Source organism: Talpa europaea, assembly GCF_964194135.1.
Source record: "Talpa europaea genome assembly, chromosome: X".
In the NCBI taxonomy this organism is placed as follows: domain Eukaryota; kingdom Metazoa; phylum Chordata; class Mammalia; order Eulipotyphla; family Talpidae; genus Talpa; species Talpa europaea.
The window spans coordinates 6025766-6046594 of NC_140081.1; the positions used below are offsets into that span (position 1 = coordinate 6025766).

General features: G+C 41.6%; 1 protein-coding gene across 2 annotated transcripts in view; it reads left to right on the forward strand.

The window, feature by feature from the left end:
* GLRA2 (glycine receptor alpha 2) overlaps window positions 1-20829 on the forward strand; it is a gene marked incomplete at both ends in the record, with an annotated part of 151425 nt that overhangs the window by 48745 nt on the left and 81851 nt on the right. For both annotated transcript variants that reach the window (XM_084258037.1, XM_084258036.1), the window contains 3 exons: window positions 15208-15290; window positions 18096-18233; window positions 19838-20052. In XM_084258037.1, the coding sequence (XP_084114163.1) occupies window positions 15208-15290; window positions 18096-18233; window positions 19838-20052 (436 nt within the window). The remainder of the gene's footprint in view (window positions 1-15207; window positions 15291-18095; window positions 18234-19837; window positions 20053-20829) is intronic.

The window sequence follows — 20829 nt, forward strand, 5'->3', positions numbered from 1 at the left end:
TTTAAGAGCACAAGGGACTAAGGTGATGGTGCACAGGTGAATTCATGGTGGGAATTTCACAGGAAATCATACATTGTACAAAAATGAAGGATGATGTAATAAATATATATTTAAAAATAAATAAATAAATCTCATCTTACTGACTATGAGAAGTCATTTAACCTTTCTAATAGCTGCAGTTTTTCTCAGTCCAGATTCATCCTAAATGCTCACTGAATGTTGTGATCAGCCTAGGTTGAGAGAGTTCTCCCCAACCCATACACATGGATGTTTCCTATTAAACTCGGGCTTCCCAAGCCTTGGGAGGTATGTAGTTCATAGCAGCGGTGACAGTTGCATCATCTTAATGGCTTAGTTGATGCTGAACCTCCTCTTTAGCTGCTTGTGAAGAGTAAACTGAGGAATTGTTCTTTGTTTCAAAGTGTGGTCTACTCATTGATGGGCCAGCCTACCATCTGACTGAGACTCTCCCCAACCTCATGCCACCATTAAATAGCTGTGAACTTCAACACACAATGACCACCATGGTCACTTTGACATGTCCATGACGTGGACAGTTCTCATTATTTTAATGTGTAGGCAAATAACATGTCTTCATGAATGTTTGAGTACATAAATACTAGACTTGAAATGATTTTGAAATTGAAAATATAAAATGTGGGCAATATTATTTGAATCTTCTGATAATTTGAGCTCTTCTTTCTCCCGGTATTTGATTTAGCCCTCTCCCTTTCAACACCTTCAAAACATTTTCGTTCAGGAAATATCAAAGCATTTGGAAAAGTTTTAGCTGCAGATTTATCAGTTACTCTCCAATTTGAATGCAATCCATATTTGGACTTAATTAACACGGGCCAGCCATATGTGAACACATTTTCTGAAGGGACCAGGCACAGATGGGAGCAGATATTGTATTTTTGTCCTTCCCAGCTAGTATTGCTCAATGCATATGGGTATTTTCTGTGATGCCTTTATAATGTTTGGTAAACATGGACCTTCCTAGTCAGCCACTGAGACTTTAGGCAGGGAAGAGGAGGGAAGAGCTCGTGAACCAGCACTATTGCCATTCATCTCCTCCAAACCCCAAGGTCGGCAGGGAAAATCAGGTCTTATTCAGAATTAAGTAAAAGGAGAGAGTCTAACTCTACAGTTAGGACCAACCTGGGGTTTAGGTTCACTTATACAGCAGTGACAAACACTGTCTCTGGTGGCCTGGCTGCACTGTTCTGAGCCCTGCTTTCCATCGGCTGCCGTCGCTCCCTTTGAAACTCTCAGCATCATATCTGCTCTCGGGGCTATGGGTAGGGAACTGGGGATCTCTCAACTCATATATACGAGGGAGAAAATAACTAACAATACTTGAAACACTACTCTCTCCCTAGATTTGCATCTTAATAGTATGGGAGCCTTTAGCTAAAATCTATTAGTTGATTATCTGTAGTAGCTAGGGGTTGCAAGGTGTCTGAGTAAGGATGTGCATTGAGCTCTTTCTCAAACGCCTAACAATTTACACACTGTGAGCATTCAGTCTCCTCTGGTGGAAAGCCTTGCCAGGCACAGCCACATCTGTGTCTGCCGTGAACCGAGTGGACAGCTCAGGGCTGGTGTGAGCAGCCCCCTCTCGCTGATTCACTTGAGTTCAATGCAGTCATTTCAGAACTTTCAGAAAACAAGTTTAAAATGTTCAGTTCTTGCCTGCCTAGTCAAACATGAACTAGTTATTTTTGTTCTCTGTGGATCAAGATCCCTGGGTGAGTACCTTATGTTTCCATTCTGCAGCATCCAATGATTAGTGTAAGTCTACTTCCCTGCTGGACCTAGGGGCCCTCTAGGTCCAGCTCTGTAAGGACAGGTAACTGCTCTGCCCCATCAGAGAGGAATTATAAACCTTTACTTGCTTCAATTCAGTTGTGTCTAATTTACATAATCTTCAAGGGTTCTTTAAATGGAGATTTGGGGACAACTTTTAAAGGTAGAAGAATACAAAGCAAAGGAACAGAAAAAACTAAACCAAAACAACCCGAGAAATCCGACACAGAGTTGAGGCTACCAGAGGGAGGGGTGGGGGGAAGCAAAAGGGAGAGGGTTGCCAAATGGACTTTGGTGGAAGATTACCAGGGCTTCGATGGTGAGTGTGGTGTGGTGACATACATCTGAGAGCTGTGAGCCTCTGTCCCTAGATCACACACGGTGTTATAAACAACATTATCTCAATGAGAAACAATACAATTAAAATTAAATACTAGAAGCATGAATGGGCAACTATTGGGATATATTCCATTAGGAGAATGTACATGTATAATGTTAACATGTTGTTAGTCTGTAGCAAATGTAAACAACATATTAATGAGATTAATCTATGGTATCCTTCAAGAGAGAAACTGCCTTATGTAAGTGCATGGTGTCCAGTGCTACCCCCAAATTGCTGAATGGATATGTCAGTGACAAGCCAGAGGAAGCCTGCTACGTCCTGGAGCTGGGCCCTCCTCCCTGTCCAGCAACAGGAACTTTCCTAAATTTTTAGTTGTGGTTCACCCAATGCATGTTGCAGCCACCGCCCCCAGCTCCCTTGAACTTTCTCAGTGACTGATTTTCCAGTTAGATACCAGAGACAGCGCCCCACACAAAGCCTCCACACCTCAGGGGTGTTAGGAGGCAGGCTCCTTTGCTTTCTTCTCAGGTGGAGCTGAAACTGCCCCTAGCCCGCTCAGCAGCTATCCGGGTGTAGCCATACCCACCATGCTCTTGACTGCCAGGGGACGAACCTTGGTTTCCCTGCCCTGACCCGCCAGCATTCCCTGTGAGACCAGCATTCCCTTCTGACCAAGGTTCTCCCTGAAGCCCTTACACAACCCCTGGTCCACTCACTCAGGAGCCTGCTTGGGCCTAATTGTCCTGCCCTGCTTCGAGGGGAAATGATTATTTTCTAGAGAGTGCTAGAGCTTTCAAGAAGCTGCAGCCCCTTTCTCAGTCCTCTTTTCTCTTTCAAGATTTTCTTCTAGTCTCTCATGTTGCCAGGAGTCAGAGCACTTGGGACACACTGAGGTGGTGTGCTTGAAATGCACCAATTTAGTATTGCTTCAAGCACCAATATTAAAATTGCCTGGCTGTACAGTCCAGGGCCTGGGCATCTGCATTCCCATGATGCACCATCCACAACACTTATGCCCACTGGAGTTTTAAAACCCAGTGTGTGAAGAAAGTCTTGCTCAGACAACCAGCTTGGCAGCGTCTTTTCATCCAGTGACTCCCTAACTCTTACCTCCCTCTTCCCATGTGTGGGTTGTATTCATGGTGCACTTTTAACTTGACTTCTAACTTGCCCCCAGGCTAATTTCACTTAAGGTCTAGGTGGGTTAAGATGACACTCCTGTTTGATACTTGATGTATCCTGTCAAATTTCTCTGACATTAGAATGTCACATGGTTCAGAAATTTCCAGGTACAATCGGGAGGAAAGATTCGACAGACCTGATTGCACAGTAAGGCTGTCCTCATGTTCTCGGGGCATGAGTGGATTGTGCGCTAAGATGTCACATGTCAGAGCCCTATGGGGGCAATGACTCTCCCACCCGTATGCTAGGATTGCCAGAGAGTTTCTATTTTAAGAAGCATTCTTACTTGCATTGAAGGCTTTTATCATATTCAAGAGTGAAACCACCTAGAAGAGGAAATCCTTGAAGCTGGTCACCTTCCCTTAAGTTTAGAGTCACAGAAACTTTGGGCAGGATGAGGCTGTGGGTGGGGAACAAGTCCAGAGATACAGCCAAGCTAAAGAGCTTTATGGATAAGCCAAGTCTACCACCTGGGTCCCTGGAGCCCCGATGCATGGCACTTCTACTCTGCCAGGCTGCCAGGGGGTGGCAGAAGGGGTTCCCAAGGACAGGGCCTGAGAAGTCTGGATGAGAAACATGAAAGGCAGGTCCTGAGCAGGCACTAGGTAGCGAAGGCATCCGTGAGCCACAGCTGGCTTCACAAACAAGAGCGGATGATAAATGAGTACAGACTCCTCTTCTAAGGAGGACAGGTGGGTGCATGGAAAATAATAAATGGATTTCAATGTCAAACTTGAGTCCAAATCTAACTTTGGTCGCTTACTGGCTCTGCGACTTTGGGAAAATGGCTCAACCTCCCCGAACCTCAATTTGCTCAAGTCAAAAGCAGCGCTAACACTGTCTGCCTGGAGGCGATGCTGCCCAGTGATTGCCAAAACACAGGAGTGCTTGACCTATAGCAGGTGTCCAGAGGATTATGTTTATTAATACTAGCACCATCGCATGACTTTAATTTTCATTTTCCCTTTTTAAGTATGTTAATCCACAAAGAGCAGCAAGGCTCTACCTGCTCTGATCTGTGTGCTGCCAAGAGCTTGTAGCGTGCTGCTTAGAGTATGCTGATGTGGTTCCTAGCAGAAATAGCGCCGACAGACACGAGACGCTCTTGCCCTTCCTGAAAACTGGAGTTGCGCCGCCATGTCCTTCCTCTCCAAACAAGACAGATGACTATAACCATCAGAGGCAACCCGCCCAAAATAGCTGGCTGGCATCTCTGCTTTCGGCAGGCATAGTGATCACTCGTCCAAGCTGCATTTCTATCTGACAATTCTTTTTTCTACAAATGACTATTTGCCCCTCAAATATCTCTCACTGGAAATGGACTCCCAATTCTGAGTGTCTTACAAACCAGTAGTTGCTTTATGAGTCAAGGAGCCATCTGTCCACCAAAAGGTTTTCAAGTCAAGATTCATCTGCGTCCTTCCAGCCACGTGGGAAGAGTCACGGCCCTGGACACAGTTGGCTGACCAAGGCTTGAGGATGGGTGGACAAGTGCTTTCCTTCAACTAGATTGACCTTGTTTGTAGCAGGAATCAGCTAACAACTTACAGAAGGAGCGAGGCCAGCTTCACTGGCTTCCTTCGCTCTCTTGTAATGCGAGGGCAGCTGGTGAGCGCTGATAACTGACTCCTTTCTTCTAACTGATAACTTCTCCTTTCTTCATCCTTTCCCATTTCCATAGAACAGAAGCCAATGATTCTCCCACAGAGCTTTAGGACACTGAGTCATTCATGCATTTAACAAATATTTAGTGAATACCTACTCTTTGCCTGGCCCAGTTTAAATGGGAAAGAGAGACTACGAGGCTTTGGGATCTCACATTATTATAAGGGAGGATGATAAGAAGAAACAAAACAGATAAATATCTAACATTTGAATAAAAAGCCTGCAAAGGTAATGGAAATAGTGTGCAATATCTGTAGCTAGCTGTAGTTTAAACTTCAAGTGACGTACAAACCCAAGAGCTGGTTTTGAGCAAGGTGAATGGAACAGAAGAGCAGGAAGGGAGCAGGGGAAAGCCGTGGGCAGGGAGCCCACCTGCCTGTGCTGTTTCACTCTTTCGCCTGCAAAATCAAGATGTTTGCATAGCCTGTTACCCTCAGTAGGGAGGGGGACCTCTGCAAGGGGACTCGATTCCTTCCTTGTGCAAACAAGAGCAGGGACCCCTAAATGCATCTGCGGGCCACAGCAACAGTGGGGGTGAGGGTGTGTGTGTGTGTGCGAGAACACTTCTGGAAATGTGCTGTCTGAGGAAGACCAAATGGCAGAAGGGTGGCCTCAGCACCCTGTCTTCAGGTGCCATGGCCTGAATATTTCAGATGGTGGGGAAGACGTATGCAAATCTGACCTGTCGTAGGCAATGTCTACCAGTGAAAAGTCTGAGTCACAATTAAAATACTTAATTCTGTGAGACCCACCAAAAATAGATGGAGAGTCAGAACAAAAGAGATAAAAGCTGTTCACCATTTAGCATCTTCTTGTCAGTCCTGCCTGGTGCCATTTCTGCATCTTTGAACAAAACTGTGCCAAGCTTATTTATTTCCCAAAGCTCCTATTTTTAAATATAAAAATAAAAGCAAGGGTGGCTATCTTTGAAGGTTCTGGATGGGAAGAAAGCACAAGGGAATGTTCTGGGGTGATGAGTTTGATCAACAGACAGAGGTATAAAAAGTCATCATGCTGCAACCTAAGATTTGTGTATCTTACTGTGTTTAATATACACGTCAACGAAAAGGGAAAAAAATAAGTAAAGGGTAAACCTGGGTCTTAGGCCTGAGATGTGTAGGTAAACTAGACATCATCAATTATGGACTCCACGGCCCATGCCAGGCCTGATTAAATCTTTATGATGGCTCCCCTTTGCTCAGCTGATATGATTTATTTTTTTTTATTTTTTTTAGATAATAAATTTTATTGTTATATTCCCCATACAATTGCAGCCCCCCCATTCTGACCCCAATCCCTCCCCTCCCGCCCCCGCCCCCCTAAAAGTGTCTCTGGTTCATAGTTTTTTGTTGATTTTGATTTTCACTTTCTTATAGTTATTCATTTTCCTGGTCCCTTATTTAAGTTTTCTAGATTCCTGCTATGAGTGAGACCATCCGGTATTTTTCTTTTTCTTTTTGGCTTATTTCGCTGAGCATGATCCCTTCCAGCGCCATCCACGTTGCTGCAAATTGCATGTGTTTATCTTTTTTGAATGCTGAGTAATATTCCATGGTATATATGGACCACATCTTCTTGATCCAGTCATCTATTTTTGGGCATTTGGGTTGTTTCCAAAGCTTAGCTATTGTAAACAGTGCTGCTATAAACATAGGGGTGCAGGTGTTCTTTGGAATTGATGTTTCTGTGTCCTTTGGGTAAATACCTAGGAGTGGAATTGCTGGATCCTATGGAAGCTCTATGTTTAGTAGGTCCAGAAATCTCCACACAGCTTTCCACAGTGGTTGGACCAGTTTGCACCCCCACCAACAGTGCAGAAGAGTTCCTTTTTCTCCACACCCTCGCCAACATTTGTTGTTGCTAGTTTTTTTAATATGTGCCATTCTCACTGGTGTAAGATGGTATCTCATGGTAGTTTTGATTTGCATTTCCCTGATGACAAGTGATGTTGAACATTTTTTCATATGCCTGTTGGCCATTTGCATTTCCTCTTCAGAGAAGTTTCTTTTTAGCTCTTCTGCCCATTTTTTGACTGGATTATTTTCTTTGTTGTTGTTGAGTCTCATCAGCTCTTTGCAGATTTTTGTGATCAGTCCTTTATCATTAGTGTTGTGTGCAAAAATGTTCTCCCAGTTGGTGGGGTTTCTCTTTGTTTTTGTTATTGTCTCTTTTGCTGTGCAGAAGCTCTTTAATTTGATGTAGTCCCAGCTGTTTATCTTTGCCTTCACTATCACTGCTTTGGGTGATGTGTCTATAAAGATGTCTTTGATGTGCAAATCACGTAGTGTTTCGCCTATATTTCCTTCTATATATGTTATGGTTTCAGGTCTTATGTCTAGTTCTTTAATCCATTTTGAGTTGATTTTTGTGTATGGTGTGAGGTAGTGGTCAAGCTTCATTCTTTTGCATGTAGCGACCCAGTTTTCCCAGCACCACTTATTGAACAAACTTTCTTTGCTCCAATGCATAGTCTTTGCTCCTTTGTCAAAGATTAGTTGACCATAAATCTGTGGGTTTATTTCTGGATTTTCTATTCGATTCCATTGGTCTGTATGTCTGTTCTTGCTCCAATACCATGCAGTTTTGATGATTATGGCTTTGTAGTAGAGTTTGAAGTCTGGGAGTGTGATGCCTCCATTCCCTTCTTTTTTTTTCAGGAGAGCTTTGGCTATTCGGGGTTTTTTGTGATTCCATATGAATTTCATCAATAATTGTTCTATTTCTTTGAAGAATGACATTGAAATTTTCATTGGAATAGCATTGAATCTGTATATTGCTTTTGGAAGGATGGCCATTTTAATAATGTTTATTCTTCCAATCCATGAGCAGGGGATGTTTTTCCATTTCTTTGTGTCTTCTTCTATTTCTTTTAACAGTGTTTTATAGTTTTCTTTGTATAGGTCCTTTACCTCTTTTGTTAGATTTATTCCCAAATATTTGATTTTTTTTGTTTCAATAACAAAAGGGATGGTCTTTTTGATTTCTTCTTCTTCAGATTTATTGTTTGTGTATAGGAAGGCTACTGACTTTTGCGTGTTGATTTTGTATCCTGCCACTTTACTGAACTGATTGATGAGTTGAATTAGCTTTTCTGTGGAGTTTTTGGGGTTCTCTATGTATAATATCATATCGTCTGCAAATAGTGATAGTTTGACTTCTTCTTTTCCTATTTGGATTCCTTGGATGTCTTTCTCTTGTCTTATTGCCCTGGCTAGGACTTCCAGTATTATATTGAAAAGCAGTGGTGAGAGTGGACATCCTTGTCTTGTTCCAGATCTTAATGGAATTGCTTTCAGCTTTTCACCATTGAGAATGATACTGGCTGTTGGCTTGTCATAGATGGCCTTTGTGATGTTGAGGTATGTTCCTTGTATCCCAAGATTTTCAAGGGCTTTTATCATGAATGGGTGTTGCACTTTGTCGAAAGCTTTCTCAGCATCTATTGATATTATCATATGGTTTTTATATTTCTTTTTGTTGATGTGTTGGATAACGTTGATTGATTTTCGGATGTTGAACCATCCTTGTGTCCCTGGAATGAATCCTACTTGGTCGTGGTGAATTATCTTATGGATACATTGTTGGATTCTGATAGCTAAAATTTTATTGAGGATTTTTGCATCAGTGTTCATTAGGGAGATTGGCCTGTAGTTTTCCTTTTTTGTGTTGTCCTTGTTCGGTTTTGGTATTAGTGTAATGTTGGCTTCATAGAACGTGTTTGGTATTGTCCCTTCCTTCTCAATTTTTTGGAAGAGTTTGTGAAGATAGGCACTAATTCGTCTCTGAATGTTTGGTAGAATTCATTGGTAAATCCATCAGGTCCTGGGCTTTTGTTTTTGGGGAGGTTTTTGATTACCATTACAATTTCGCTAATTGTAATTGGTCTGTTTAGGTGTTCTATTTCTTCTTTATCTAGCTTTGGGTGATTGTAGAGTTGTAGGAATTTGTCCATCTCCTCTAGATTGTTAAACTTGTTTCCATATAACTGTTCATAGTAGTTACTGATTATTCTTTTGATTTCTGCTGTGTCCGTTGTGATTTCTCCTCTTTCATTGATGATCCTGTTTATTTGTGCTTTCTCCCTTTTTTCCTTTGTGAGCCTGGCTAGGGGTTTGTCTATTTTATTGATTTTTTCAAAGAACCAGCTCTTGGTTTCATTGATCTTTTGGATTGTTTTTTTAGTTTCAATTTCATTTATTTCTGCTTTGGTTTTTATTATTTCTTTTCTTCTACTGGTTTTGGGCTTTTTTTGTTGTTCTTTTTCTAGATCTTTGAGCTTCGAGATTAGGTTGTTTCTTTGAGTTCTTTCTTGTTTCTTGATGTGAGCTTCTATTGCTATATATTTTCCTCTTATTACTGCTTTTGCTGCATCTCATACATTTAGGATATTGGTGTCCTCCTTGTCGTTCAATTCAAAGAATTTTTTAATTTCTTCTTTGATCTCCTCATTAGTCCAGGGGTCTTCCAGTAGTGTAGTTTTTAATCTCCATGAGGTAGGAAAGTTCCTTGCCTTCTTTTTATGGTTTATTTCTAGTTTGATGCCTTCATGGTCAGAAAAGATGGTTGATATGATTTCAATCTTGGTGTATCTGTTGATGTTTGTCTTGTGCCCCAGTATGTGATCGATCCTGGAGAATGATCCGTGTGCGCTTGAGAAAAATGTGTACTCCGTTTTTTTGGGGTTTAGTGTTCTATAGATGTCTGTTAAGCCCAATTGCTCTAGGTCCTTATTTAGAGCTTTGGTTTCTTTACTTATTTTTTGTCTTGTTGATCTATCCATTGTTGATAGTGGTGTGTTGAAGTCTCCCACTACGTATGTGTTTTCTCCGATGTCTGTTTTCAGAGAGGACAACAGTTGTCTGATATATTTTGGTGCTCCTTCGTTTGGTGAGTATATGTTAATGAGTGTTATTTCTTCTTGAAGTATTGTCCCCTTGATCATAATGTAGTGACCATTGGGGTCTCTTTTTATCTTTTTGAGTTTGAAATCTGTTTTATCTGATATAAGTATAGCTGTTCCTGCTTTCTTTTTTGGTCCATTTGCTTGTAGGATTGTTTTCCATCCTTTAACTTTGAGCCTATTTTTATCTTTTGTAGCTAAATATGTTTCCTGGAGACAGCAAAAGGTTGGGTTTTGTTTCTTAATCCAGGCTGCAACTCTATGTCTTTTTATTGAAGAGTTTAGTCCATTTACATTTAGAGTTAATATTGATATGTTAGCATCTGTATTTGCCATTGTGATTGTCTTTCCTTTGATTTTATTTTATTCTTTTAATAACTTTTTTTTTTTTTTTGGCCTTCTTTCATTGTTATTCGTCCCTCTGAGGTTCTGGCTTTAGGACTCCTTGTAGTATTTTTTTGGAGTGGGGGTTTCGTTGTAATGAAATTCCGGAGTTTCTGTTTGTCTGGGAAGGTCCATATTCTTTCTTCAAAGAGGAAGGAGAGCTTTGCGGGATAGAGTATTCTTGGTTGGCATCTGTTTTCTTGGAGTCTGTTGACTATGTCACTCCACTCTCTCCTTGCCCGTAGTGTTTCTTCGGAGAAGTCTGATGTCAGCCTGATTGGCTTGCCTTTGAATGTTATCTGTTTCTTCCCTCTTGCCAGCTTCATTATTTTTTCCTTGTCCTGGATTCTTGGGAGCTTTACTATTATGTGTCTTGCTGTATTTTTCCTTTCGTCGTGGAAGTTTGGTGTTCTTCTTGCTTCTTGTATATCAATTTTCAGCTCCTTCTTCACATTTGGGAAGTTCTCTTCAATTATCTCTTTGAATATTTTCTCTGTTCCTACATCTCTCTCCTCTCCTTCTGGTATTCCTATAACTCTTATATTTCCTTTCCTCATGGAGTCAGATAGTTCCCGAAGTCTTTCCTCATTCTTTTTCCTTCGTACTTCTCTTTCCTTTTCTGTTTTGGTTCTTTTTATTTCTGTGTCTTCAAGATTACTTATTCGTTCTTCCATTTCATCTATTCTGCTTTCATTGCTTTTCCCAGAATTCTTTAGTTCTTCCATTAATTCTTTGATCTCCTGCATTTCTTTTACTTCCCTCTTTAGGGACTCAATTTCTTTCTTCTGACCATTGTTTTCCCTCTCTAGGGACTCAATTGCATTCTTCTGATCATTGATTATTTTTCCCTTATCATTGTTTTCCTTTATGACTTCTGTCAGTTTTTTAATCACGGCAATTTTAAATTCTCTTTCTGGAAGGCTCAGAAATTCTTCCAAGTTATTGTCGTTGCAATCTGGGGGCTGGTTTTCTTTTTGTGGTGTGCTTTTTCTCTGGAGAGTTGCTAGGTTGCGTGTGGTTCTTCTCCTCCCTACTGTCTGTTTTCTAATTTGCCATATGCGTTGGGACACTGTGTTGTTGGGACTGGCCGGCATCTTGGGTGAGCTTCTCTGCTCTCCTCTGGTTCCTCCAGGAGTCATCTGTCAGTTTCAAGCAGTCTTTACTGGAGAAAGGTCCCTGTTCTAAAATGCCGATGTGGGGACACACTCCCCTGTGCGCCTGGTCTGCCCCGGCGGTGGGTTCCTGCTCCCCCTCTGGGCTTGGACTGCAGGCCAGAGGGGGTCTGGCGTGGGCGAACTTCCCCCGCTCACCTCTGGCTCCTGAGGAAGCCTTCTGCAGGTAGTCTTTACTGAAGAAATGTCCCTGTTCTAAAATGGTGATGTGGGACACACTCCCTGCGCGTCCGGTCTCAGGCACACTCTTCTGCGCGCCTGGTCTGCCCCGGCTGTGGGTGCTCGCTCTCCCTGTGGGCTCAGACTACTGGTCGGAAGGGGCCCGATGTGGGCTAACTCCCCAGCTGTCCACTGGCTCCTTCAGGAGTCTCTGCTGGCTTCAAGTCGCTAGGTGGCGCCAGAGATCTCTCCTAGAGCCCTTGGGGAGCTGATTTTCCACCCCGTGGGACAGGGAACAGAGCGGGGATGGTAGGGTACACCTCAATGGCTTTGGGGTGCTGTGTCAGCCTTGTGCCCCACCGTCATGGGGAACCCACGCCCCTAATTTCGTGCCCCGGGTCTCAGTTCCAAAGCCCTCAGTTCCAGGACGCGGGCTGTAGCCCAGATCAGTGGCGCGGGAATGGCGCCTTTTGAATCCCACTCCCCTGCCTGGGCGCCTGGTTCCTGCTCACTCAGGGAGGGCCTCCGCACGTCTCCCCGCAAGCCTAGGTCGCAGGCGCGGGGACCTGGGCAGCTGCGATCTCGATCTGCGTTTGCTTTTCAACTGCACTGCTTTTCCGCGCGCGATCCCGATTCCGATCCGCACTTGGTTTTCCAGCGCGCCGCTTTTCCGCGCAATCCTGACCGCGATCCGCGCCTGCTTTTCCAGCGTGCCGCTTTCTGCGCGCAAGCTTACCAGGCGGCCGGGCAGGGGCTGTGTGCTGGTGCTGGCCTCCTCCTGGGGGGCGGGGTCTCTCTTTAATGGCGCCCGGAGCTCACCTCCGTGGTGGATCCTGCAGGGTTCTCCACAGCTCCCGTTCACGGGGTGTGGTGGCTGCAGTAGTTCCTTTCCACTCACAGTCCCACTTGCTGCGTCCTTTGTTCTTGTGGGCCATTTTAGTTTGTTGTTTTCCTCCTCTCTGCGGGTTGGAGAGTGCCGCCTCTGTGGGCGGGGGAGGGGAGCAGGGTTCTGCGCTTCCCTCCCTTCTAGTCCTCTTTTATGGCCACATTCTTCTTCGGGTAGTTTGCTGGAGTCACCCGTTTATCTTCCGTGTCCCATTTCTCACTGGGACCTGCCGCTTTTCCTCCCTATTAACTTTTTTTAATGGGAGATCTTACTCGCAGTGTCTCCTCGCCGCCATGTTGCTCTGCCCCCCCTCAGCTGATATGATTTAGCAAACTGCGGGGCAGTTCACTTTCCTCCTTGCAACTGGCACCCATTGGGCTGCAATACCAAACCTATCTGCAAAGGAAATTAGAGGAACAAATAAGAAAGAAGGAAATACCCACTGTGTTCTCAGCTGAGACAAAACTCAGGGATTGTTTCTTGGTTGGTGACAATTTTTCTCAGCGGGTTTTCCATGCTGTTAAAAGTATTGACCCCAAGAATTTGGTGTCCCTATAGGATTGCTGGATCCTACAAAGGCAGAAGAAACCCTGTGTGAAGTCTCTTCTGCCAAAATAAGTGTGACAAGTTCACTTCACACAAGCATCCTATTCAGCATTCAGCAAGCATACTACTAAGAATATTAAAATGGTTTCCAGTAGCAACAAAATACAGTTGAAATGCATCATACATGTTTGTTAAGTTGTATTAATTTCCACTATTATCAAGAAGATGTGGTACATATACACAGTGGAATATTACTCAGCAATCAAAAAAGATAAACTCATGCAATTTGCAGCAACATGGATGGCGCTGGAAGGGATCATGCTCAGTGAAATAAGTCAGAAAGAAAAAGAAAAATACCAGATGGTCTCACTCATAGCAGGAATTTAGAAAAAAAATAATAAAGGACCAGGAAAAAGACAAATTATAATAAAGTAAAAATCAAAATCAATGAACAACTATAAACCAGAGACACACTACGGGGGGTGGGGGAGGAAGGAGTAGGATGAAAACAAGGGGGATGGAAATTGTACGTGGACTATAACCAAGACAAAAGTGCATACATTGTGGAAAAATGAAAAATGATGTAAAAAATATATAAAATTAAAAAAAAAATAAAAAATTTCCACTATTATTTTTTTAATTTTCAAAAGTGAACTTTTCAAAATCATAACGAAATTTCCACTTTCTGGTTTTGATTCACTTAAATCATGCAAATGTACTCTGCTTAGTTTTGCATGATGAACATATTTTTGTATGATGAAAATGCTTCCTTTTAAAATGAATAGATTCTCATTGTGTTAATAACAATTTAAACCCATAGATCCTTCTGAGGTTTCTATTCCCCCTTAATATTGTTTCGGATTAAAAAGAAACATAATTAATGACTAGAGATTTTCACTTAGGTTCTTCTACTTTGCCCCTTAAAGAGTTCATGGCATTAATTTTATCAATATTGTGTTTTCCAAAAAATAGCCTTCATGCTGGGGGAAAACATCTAAATATCTATGATTATATCTGTATCTCCAAATGAACTTGACAAAAATTGTCTTTCTTGTCTAAAATGTTATTTTTCAGTCAGGTTTTTAGAACTCAAAACTATTTTTCCCATTAGAAACATGGCATTTGTGTTCTCAGATTAAGCCCACGGAACCTAGACAATTTATTCAGCAATGAAGGTGAAATATTGTGCATTTATATCAAAAATTTAAAAATAATATGATATTACAATAATGGCAAAAGTCTACAGAACAAAATATAATTTTACAATACCTTTCAGCTATGTTTGAACAAAGGTAGGTTTAATTACATGACATCTTCCAATAACCTATGCTTGTCAATACAGATGATGCAGAATAAAGAGCAAAAACAAAATATTAATCATCCTACCAGCCAGAAATGTCTCCTTTTAATATACTGATTCGTTTATTTCCAAGACTGAAAACACACTTTTACGTAATTGAGATTACAGGGACCTGCTTATTATCTTGCTTTTGCCAATCATTATATTTTAATGATTTTAAAGACTGTTGGCATGGATTCTTTGCCTAATCTCACTTCAAATCCCAAGCCCTTTCTTTCTGTAAAGTAAGTGCGCCACTACTTTTTCCTTTTGCTTTGTCCAGAATGTAGAGAGAGAAGGTAGCTGTGAAGGGAGAGTGGGAACGGACATGGTGGCAAGTGTAAGCTTAGGTAACAGAGCAAGAGTTATAGGGGTCAAGAGGTCTGAGATAAAATGAGCAGAATTTACAAAAACATTAATTTGAAAGGATGTGTGCACTTCTGTGATCACTGGGGCCCTATTTACAATAGCCAAGTTATGGAAACAACCTAAGTGCCCAAGGACAGTTCAGTGGATTAGGAAGTGATGATCTATACACACAATGGAGTACTACTCAGCTGTATAAAATAAAAAAAAAAGATGAAACCTTGCCATTTGCTACTACATGGGTAGAACTAAGACAAATAGATCAGAATGAAAAAGACAAATACCAGATCATTTCGCTCATACATGGAATATAGAGAAACAGAACAAAGAAACAGACAAAACTAATTTCATTATTTGAATCAGTGTCACTTTGCTTAATGCTAAATGCATTTTTGATTTATTTCTCAAGAATCAGACCTTAGAGATTTAAAACTTGTTTTTAATTTCTTTTCTAAGGCTCACCTTGACCTTATCCTGTCCCATGGACTTGAAGAATTTTCCAATGGATGTCCAGACCTGTACAATGCAGCTAGAAAGTTGTAAGTCACCACTACTAAAAGGACTTCCTGCCTGTTTTAAACACTGACTTGGTTCTTTTAACGTTTCATTAAGGGGCAAAGACACATAGGGTTCATTCTCTTCCAACATAACAACTCCAAGGTCCTAATGGAAGGATAAGCAAAAGTATGTGTGCATGTATTATACTCAATAGAGTATACTCAAATAGAGTATAATACAATCTTTCAAAATAAAATGTTAAATAACTCACCCTTCTTCAAAATAACATGCATCGTTTAGTGAAGTTTTCGCTGAATGAGAATGTCTCCTGAGAAAATTACTAGTTATTCCTATAACGAATCACTCTCGAATCAGAAAATCATAGTTCTTTCCACCTAATGCTCATATAGACCATCACTGCAAGGAATTTGGGTGGGGAGGGATAGCCGACTTGAGGACAAGACGCAGGGGTCTTAGCCAGAGGAGGCGGCAGGGTAAAGGTCAGGGGATGATTTGGTATAGGAGGCTCTCCCTTAGAGGAACTGCGGATATACCATGGTCTGATGAAGGAAGTAGAGATATGCCACTACTCTGTCTTCTGGATGCCCCAGCCCCGATGCCACCCACATCTTAGACACCTGCTGTAAGTCAATGACATCTTCAAAGTACAGCAGATCCTTGAATAAACTTCATTTCATTCAACATCAGCTGGGATTTCCCCCTTTTCATCAACATTATAAAAAAAACAATATTGAACAAAACAAGTTATTTGGAGGGCCTGGTTTCATTATATGTCATTTCGCTTAAAGCTGCAGTTTCCATGAATCTATCCACAATGTTAAGTGAAGACTTACTGTAATGGGCTTTCAGGCGCGAGGCATGAACTATTTGTGGCTTGTTGTGTTGATGTCTCCGGAAAATGCAGAGAATATTAAGTGCTACTGACCAACATGGATGTTAGGAGATTAATGAGGCAGGGGCAACAAAATACTTTTAACTTGGTTTAGAAAAATGATAAACCTAAGACACATCAGCTATTATTTAAAAAGAGGGGGTGACAGGGTTTCCTTCTGATCACTTGAAATCACTATAGATTTCCCCTGAAACTTCCCAAGGAAAAGAAAGTAATGAAATGTCTTTGTTTTCAGAAGTTGTCGGTGATAAAATGAGACCTTCGGATCAACACTAGGCTTTATGTATTTATTTTTCCCTATGGCCCCTTCTCGTGCTAAATTGATAAAAACATTTTCTCATGTAATGATTCCTTCTTTGTGTCTTCCCCACTGCTCCAAACTGTCCTTTGCCTCAACCCAACACTTATTTACTCTTTAGAACAGCAACTATAGCTGTCATGTGAGGCGCCTTCAAGGCTTTCAAAACTCCCATTACTACAGATGCATGGTGCTGGCAGAACCTGGACATAATGAAATCAGAGTAGCTGTTGAGTGGTCACAGAATGTGAAGGGTGGGACCTACTCTGCTGTCCTACTCTCCTATTACCTCCTTCTTCAACCTACTCCTTTTCTGTCTTCCCCTGCCTGGGGCTTCAGGTCGGTGGCAAGGACCATTTCTGTGATGGCTAGCAAGATGCTCACCAGAGAGGGACATGAAGTGTTCGGTGAGCTTCCAGTGATTGCTGCAGATAGTGGAGAAGCACTCACACGGCACCCAAGTGGAAGGGCTAGGGTTGGTCACTCTCTCTCTGACCATGTATACTTGCACAGGGTTCCCTTCATAATTCCTTGCTTTCCATGTTTTATCTTTTGGCTTTGAATGGAAAAGGTGCCCAACAAAAGAGGAAAGGAGATTCCAATTAAATTTGCTATTGATTTCTGAGTAGCTTTGGTGAGTCACTACCTTGAAGTAAACAAGAATAAGAATCCATAAACTTAACAAACATGCTGCAGTTACTGGCCGGTAAAGACCTCACATAATATCCCTTGTCCTCCTCACTGTCATTTTAAAATTCAAATGTCACCACGATGTGGGAAGGGAGAAAAATGATACCTGAAGGAAGAGTCGCCTTCATTTCTGGGGTGCAAAAAGCCCCAGAAGCACCTGACAAATAATGACCTAATTGGCAGAAACTTAGAAACTAAGAGCTCACTTTGGTTTACTAAACTGATGGCGATCCTTACTTTGGATGGTTCAAGAGTCATATATTATGATGACCTGACGTAACAGAAAATTTGTTTTACTTCATATTAATCATTTGTGATGAGTGGGCCAATTTAGCAAGACGCTTGCACAAATGATAATTTTTGACTTGTATATTCCACAACTTCCTCTTTGGCTACCTGCTTATAGCTTTCCCCACATGCTAAAGTAACTGAGGATTGACCAAAGGCCCCGACACAGCATTCTGAAAGGCCGTAGGGGGCCAACTTTGCAATGAGGATACTTTAGGCAGGCCTGTGGCGAAGTCTCAATTCTTAAATGATTTTAACTTGAAATACGAAGACTGCCACCATAAATTGGATTGTCTTTGTATTCCTATACACAGTTCTTTCAAGCAGACAACCTTCAAAGGATTTTTACTTGTTTACTTGTTTGCTCTTCAGAAATATTTAGTGAATGAAGATTGCAAAAGAAAACGGATGCTTATAGATTCCATTCTCTAATTGCACAGAAAAATTTCATTCAGAAATACCTTTCTGTCTTCAATACCTTTGGCTCCAATGACATGTAGTTATGAAGACAGTTTCGGCTCTTTTATTAAAAATTCTCTTGAAATGATTAAGCATATTTGCTCTAGATGATTTCCTTGTTAGTTCCTTTACATGTCTAAACTTTCGAGCTTTCTTGGAAAGATGAATTCAGTTTTTACTATGATTTGTTTACTCCAGTTGGGTACACGATGAATGACCTGATATTTGAGTGGCTAAGTGATGGTCCAGTTCAAGTTGCTGAAGGATTGACCCTGCCCCAGTTTATTCTGAAGGAAGAGAAAGAACTTGGCTACTGCACAAAGCACTATAATACTGGTAAGTCTCTTCAAGCTACTGAATCCAAGTGCCTGCTTCTGCAGCCTGGGGTATATATCTCTTCCCCTTAATTACTGTACATTTACGAAGAAATTGAAGCTGTCAGGCGCAGACCTGGCCCTGGTTCAAAACCCCCTCAGTAGATAAGACTTCTGTACCTTTGGAATAGGTCAGTGAGCACAAGAGCTCATTTCTCCAGAATAGAGAGGGGAGAAAAAGAGAGATCTGGGAATATGTTGCTGTTTTCTTGCTGACCACCTGATGTCAAAAAAGTGCAAGGGGATGTGTATGAGACTTTGTAAGTGGTACAGGGAAGTATACATTCTGGTCCATTCCTAGAATCCACTGCTGTCACTGCACCCTCAGGTCGGTGTGCACTTCCTGCCTTAGAGGAAGAGCGGTGTGACAGCACGGGTCTTTGCCAACCCAGAGATGCAGCAGCTGCGCTCGCCAGTCCTGGGCAGGAGTAGCAATTCGGATGAAAACCAGCGGGTGGGAAATGCGCCGGCCTTAAGGTCACAAGGGGCAGCAGGACAAACGGAGGTGGTTGGGGCGTCTGTTGTTACCTGGAAGATGGTGCCCGCTCAGTGACGTTGATAGTTTTCCTATGAATGTCCGGGCCTTTGATTGCACACAAGCTGATCGTGGAGAGGCAATCGGGCCTAGATGGTTCATCTAGTGACTGCTGCAGGTGCCTTGCTGAGTAGAACAGGTCATGGATGTGTGTTCCAGCAGTCAACAGTGCTTCCGAGGAAGTAACCAAAACCTGATTCCAGGGCTTCTTCCCTGACCAACAAGAGTGCAACCCTATCTCCTCAAATTGTGAGGATGAAGCCAAATTAACTTCTGTGTTTATTGGAAATAAAGCCAATAAAAGAGGAAGAGGCAGGAAAGATGCAGGCATATCTGGTTAATAGTAGGTTAAAAGTTTTAATATGTACTTTTTTAAAGGCAATACAAACTATAAGCAGCTTCTAGGAATAGTCTAAATGTTCTCAAGCAATTTCCCAGAAGCCTAGGGAAATGTTTATAATAATGATTAGACTGTATGCATAGCTTCTACAAATGTCTATATTTTTTCTTTTGCTATTGATGACACAATGATGGAGATACAATTATCCAAATACTTTGGGTAGCCCTTGGTAGTCTCTTTACTACATAGGAGAGAATGGATTTAACTATTACATGTTATATATTAAATGTTATATATTAATGTTTTATAGTATATGCTATAGGTTATATATTGTATAATATATATATATATATATTATAACCCGTAAAATATGATTATTTTATTTCTATTGGTCAGACTGACAATCTTGCAAATTCTGAAGCTCTGTCTAATCAAGTTGCAACAAGCATGGATTTAGAAAATTAAATATACCACATGGTTTTAGTCCAGTGACTCTTTAGATCACTCATTCTCACAATTATGTCCATGACTAGTTGACCAGAAAAAGAGTTGAATTGGTGATGTAGGTTGAGTGTTTTCTTGTATCTTCCAAATCCACCTGTAATACTTTTTTCTTTTTTAAACAAAATGGGGGTTGGAATGGGAAAGAGAAATTCTAACTGGACTTTAAATCATCATTTCCTGTTTCTAGGAAAGTTTACCTGCATTGAGGTTAAGTTTCACCTGGAACGCCAGATGGGATACTATTTGATCCAGATGTACATCCCCAGCCTGCTGATTGTCATTTTGTCCTGGGTCTCCTTTTGGATAAACATGGACGCAGCCCCTGCCAGGGTTGCACTGGGCATCACCACGGTCTTAACCATGACTACACAGAGTTCAGGTTCCAGGGCATCCCTGCCAAAGGTAAGGAACCTCCTTATTTGACAAGTGATCTGAAAGGTTGATCAGAGGCCTTGCAGGCTGAGGAATTCTGCGAAGACAGAAACACTTGCCATCTGTGACACTGTTTGAGAGGCAAATGCAAGGAGAGAACTAGGAGCGGACTTTGAGAGAATTAGGGCCCTGAGGACATGGGGAAACTTCCTAATCCCATCCACTGTGCGGGAGAGGAGAATCAGGACTGAGAAGAGGAATGAGTGCAGGCAGAAACGTGGCTCAGGAATTCTGTCTGAGACCTTGAGTGCTTCTGACCTTGTGTGGTTTATGAGCCATGAAGCTTGCAGGAGTTACAGTAAGATTGATGCAACTTATGCTGTATTGTCAAGTATTTACTAGTGAGGCTATTGTGATTCATATGCCTGGTAAACTTACTTTCAGAAATAAAAGTTTGAATTAAGTTCCTGGAAATTTACACAGAAAATGCCATATCAATGAGAATATATAAGAAATGAATATACACTATATTAGGGTACAGAAAATCAGATACACGAATCTTTGCCATGCCTTAATTTACCTTAATGGCTGATACACTACTATTTTCAAGTGACATGGCTATTTAGATATGGAACAGTAGAGTCATCCAGATTAGTGATAATGTCAGCAACTGTGGCAGATGGACAGAGATGTGTGGGGTGGACATCAGGGACATGTAGACCTTTCGTAAGACCTCAAATAATAATCCACAATGCATAATCTATATTTCTGTAAGGTGGTCTCTGCATTCATAAATATTGCTGAACA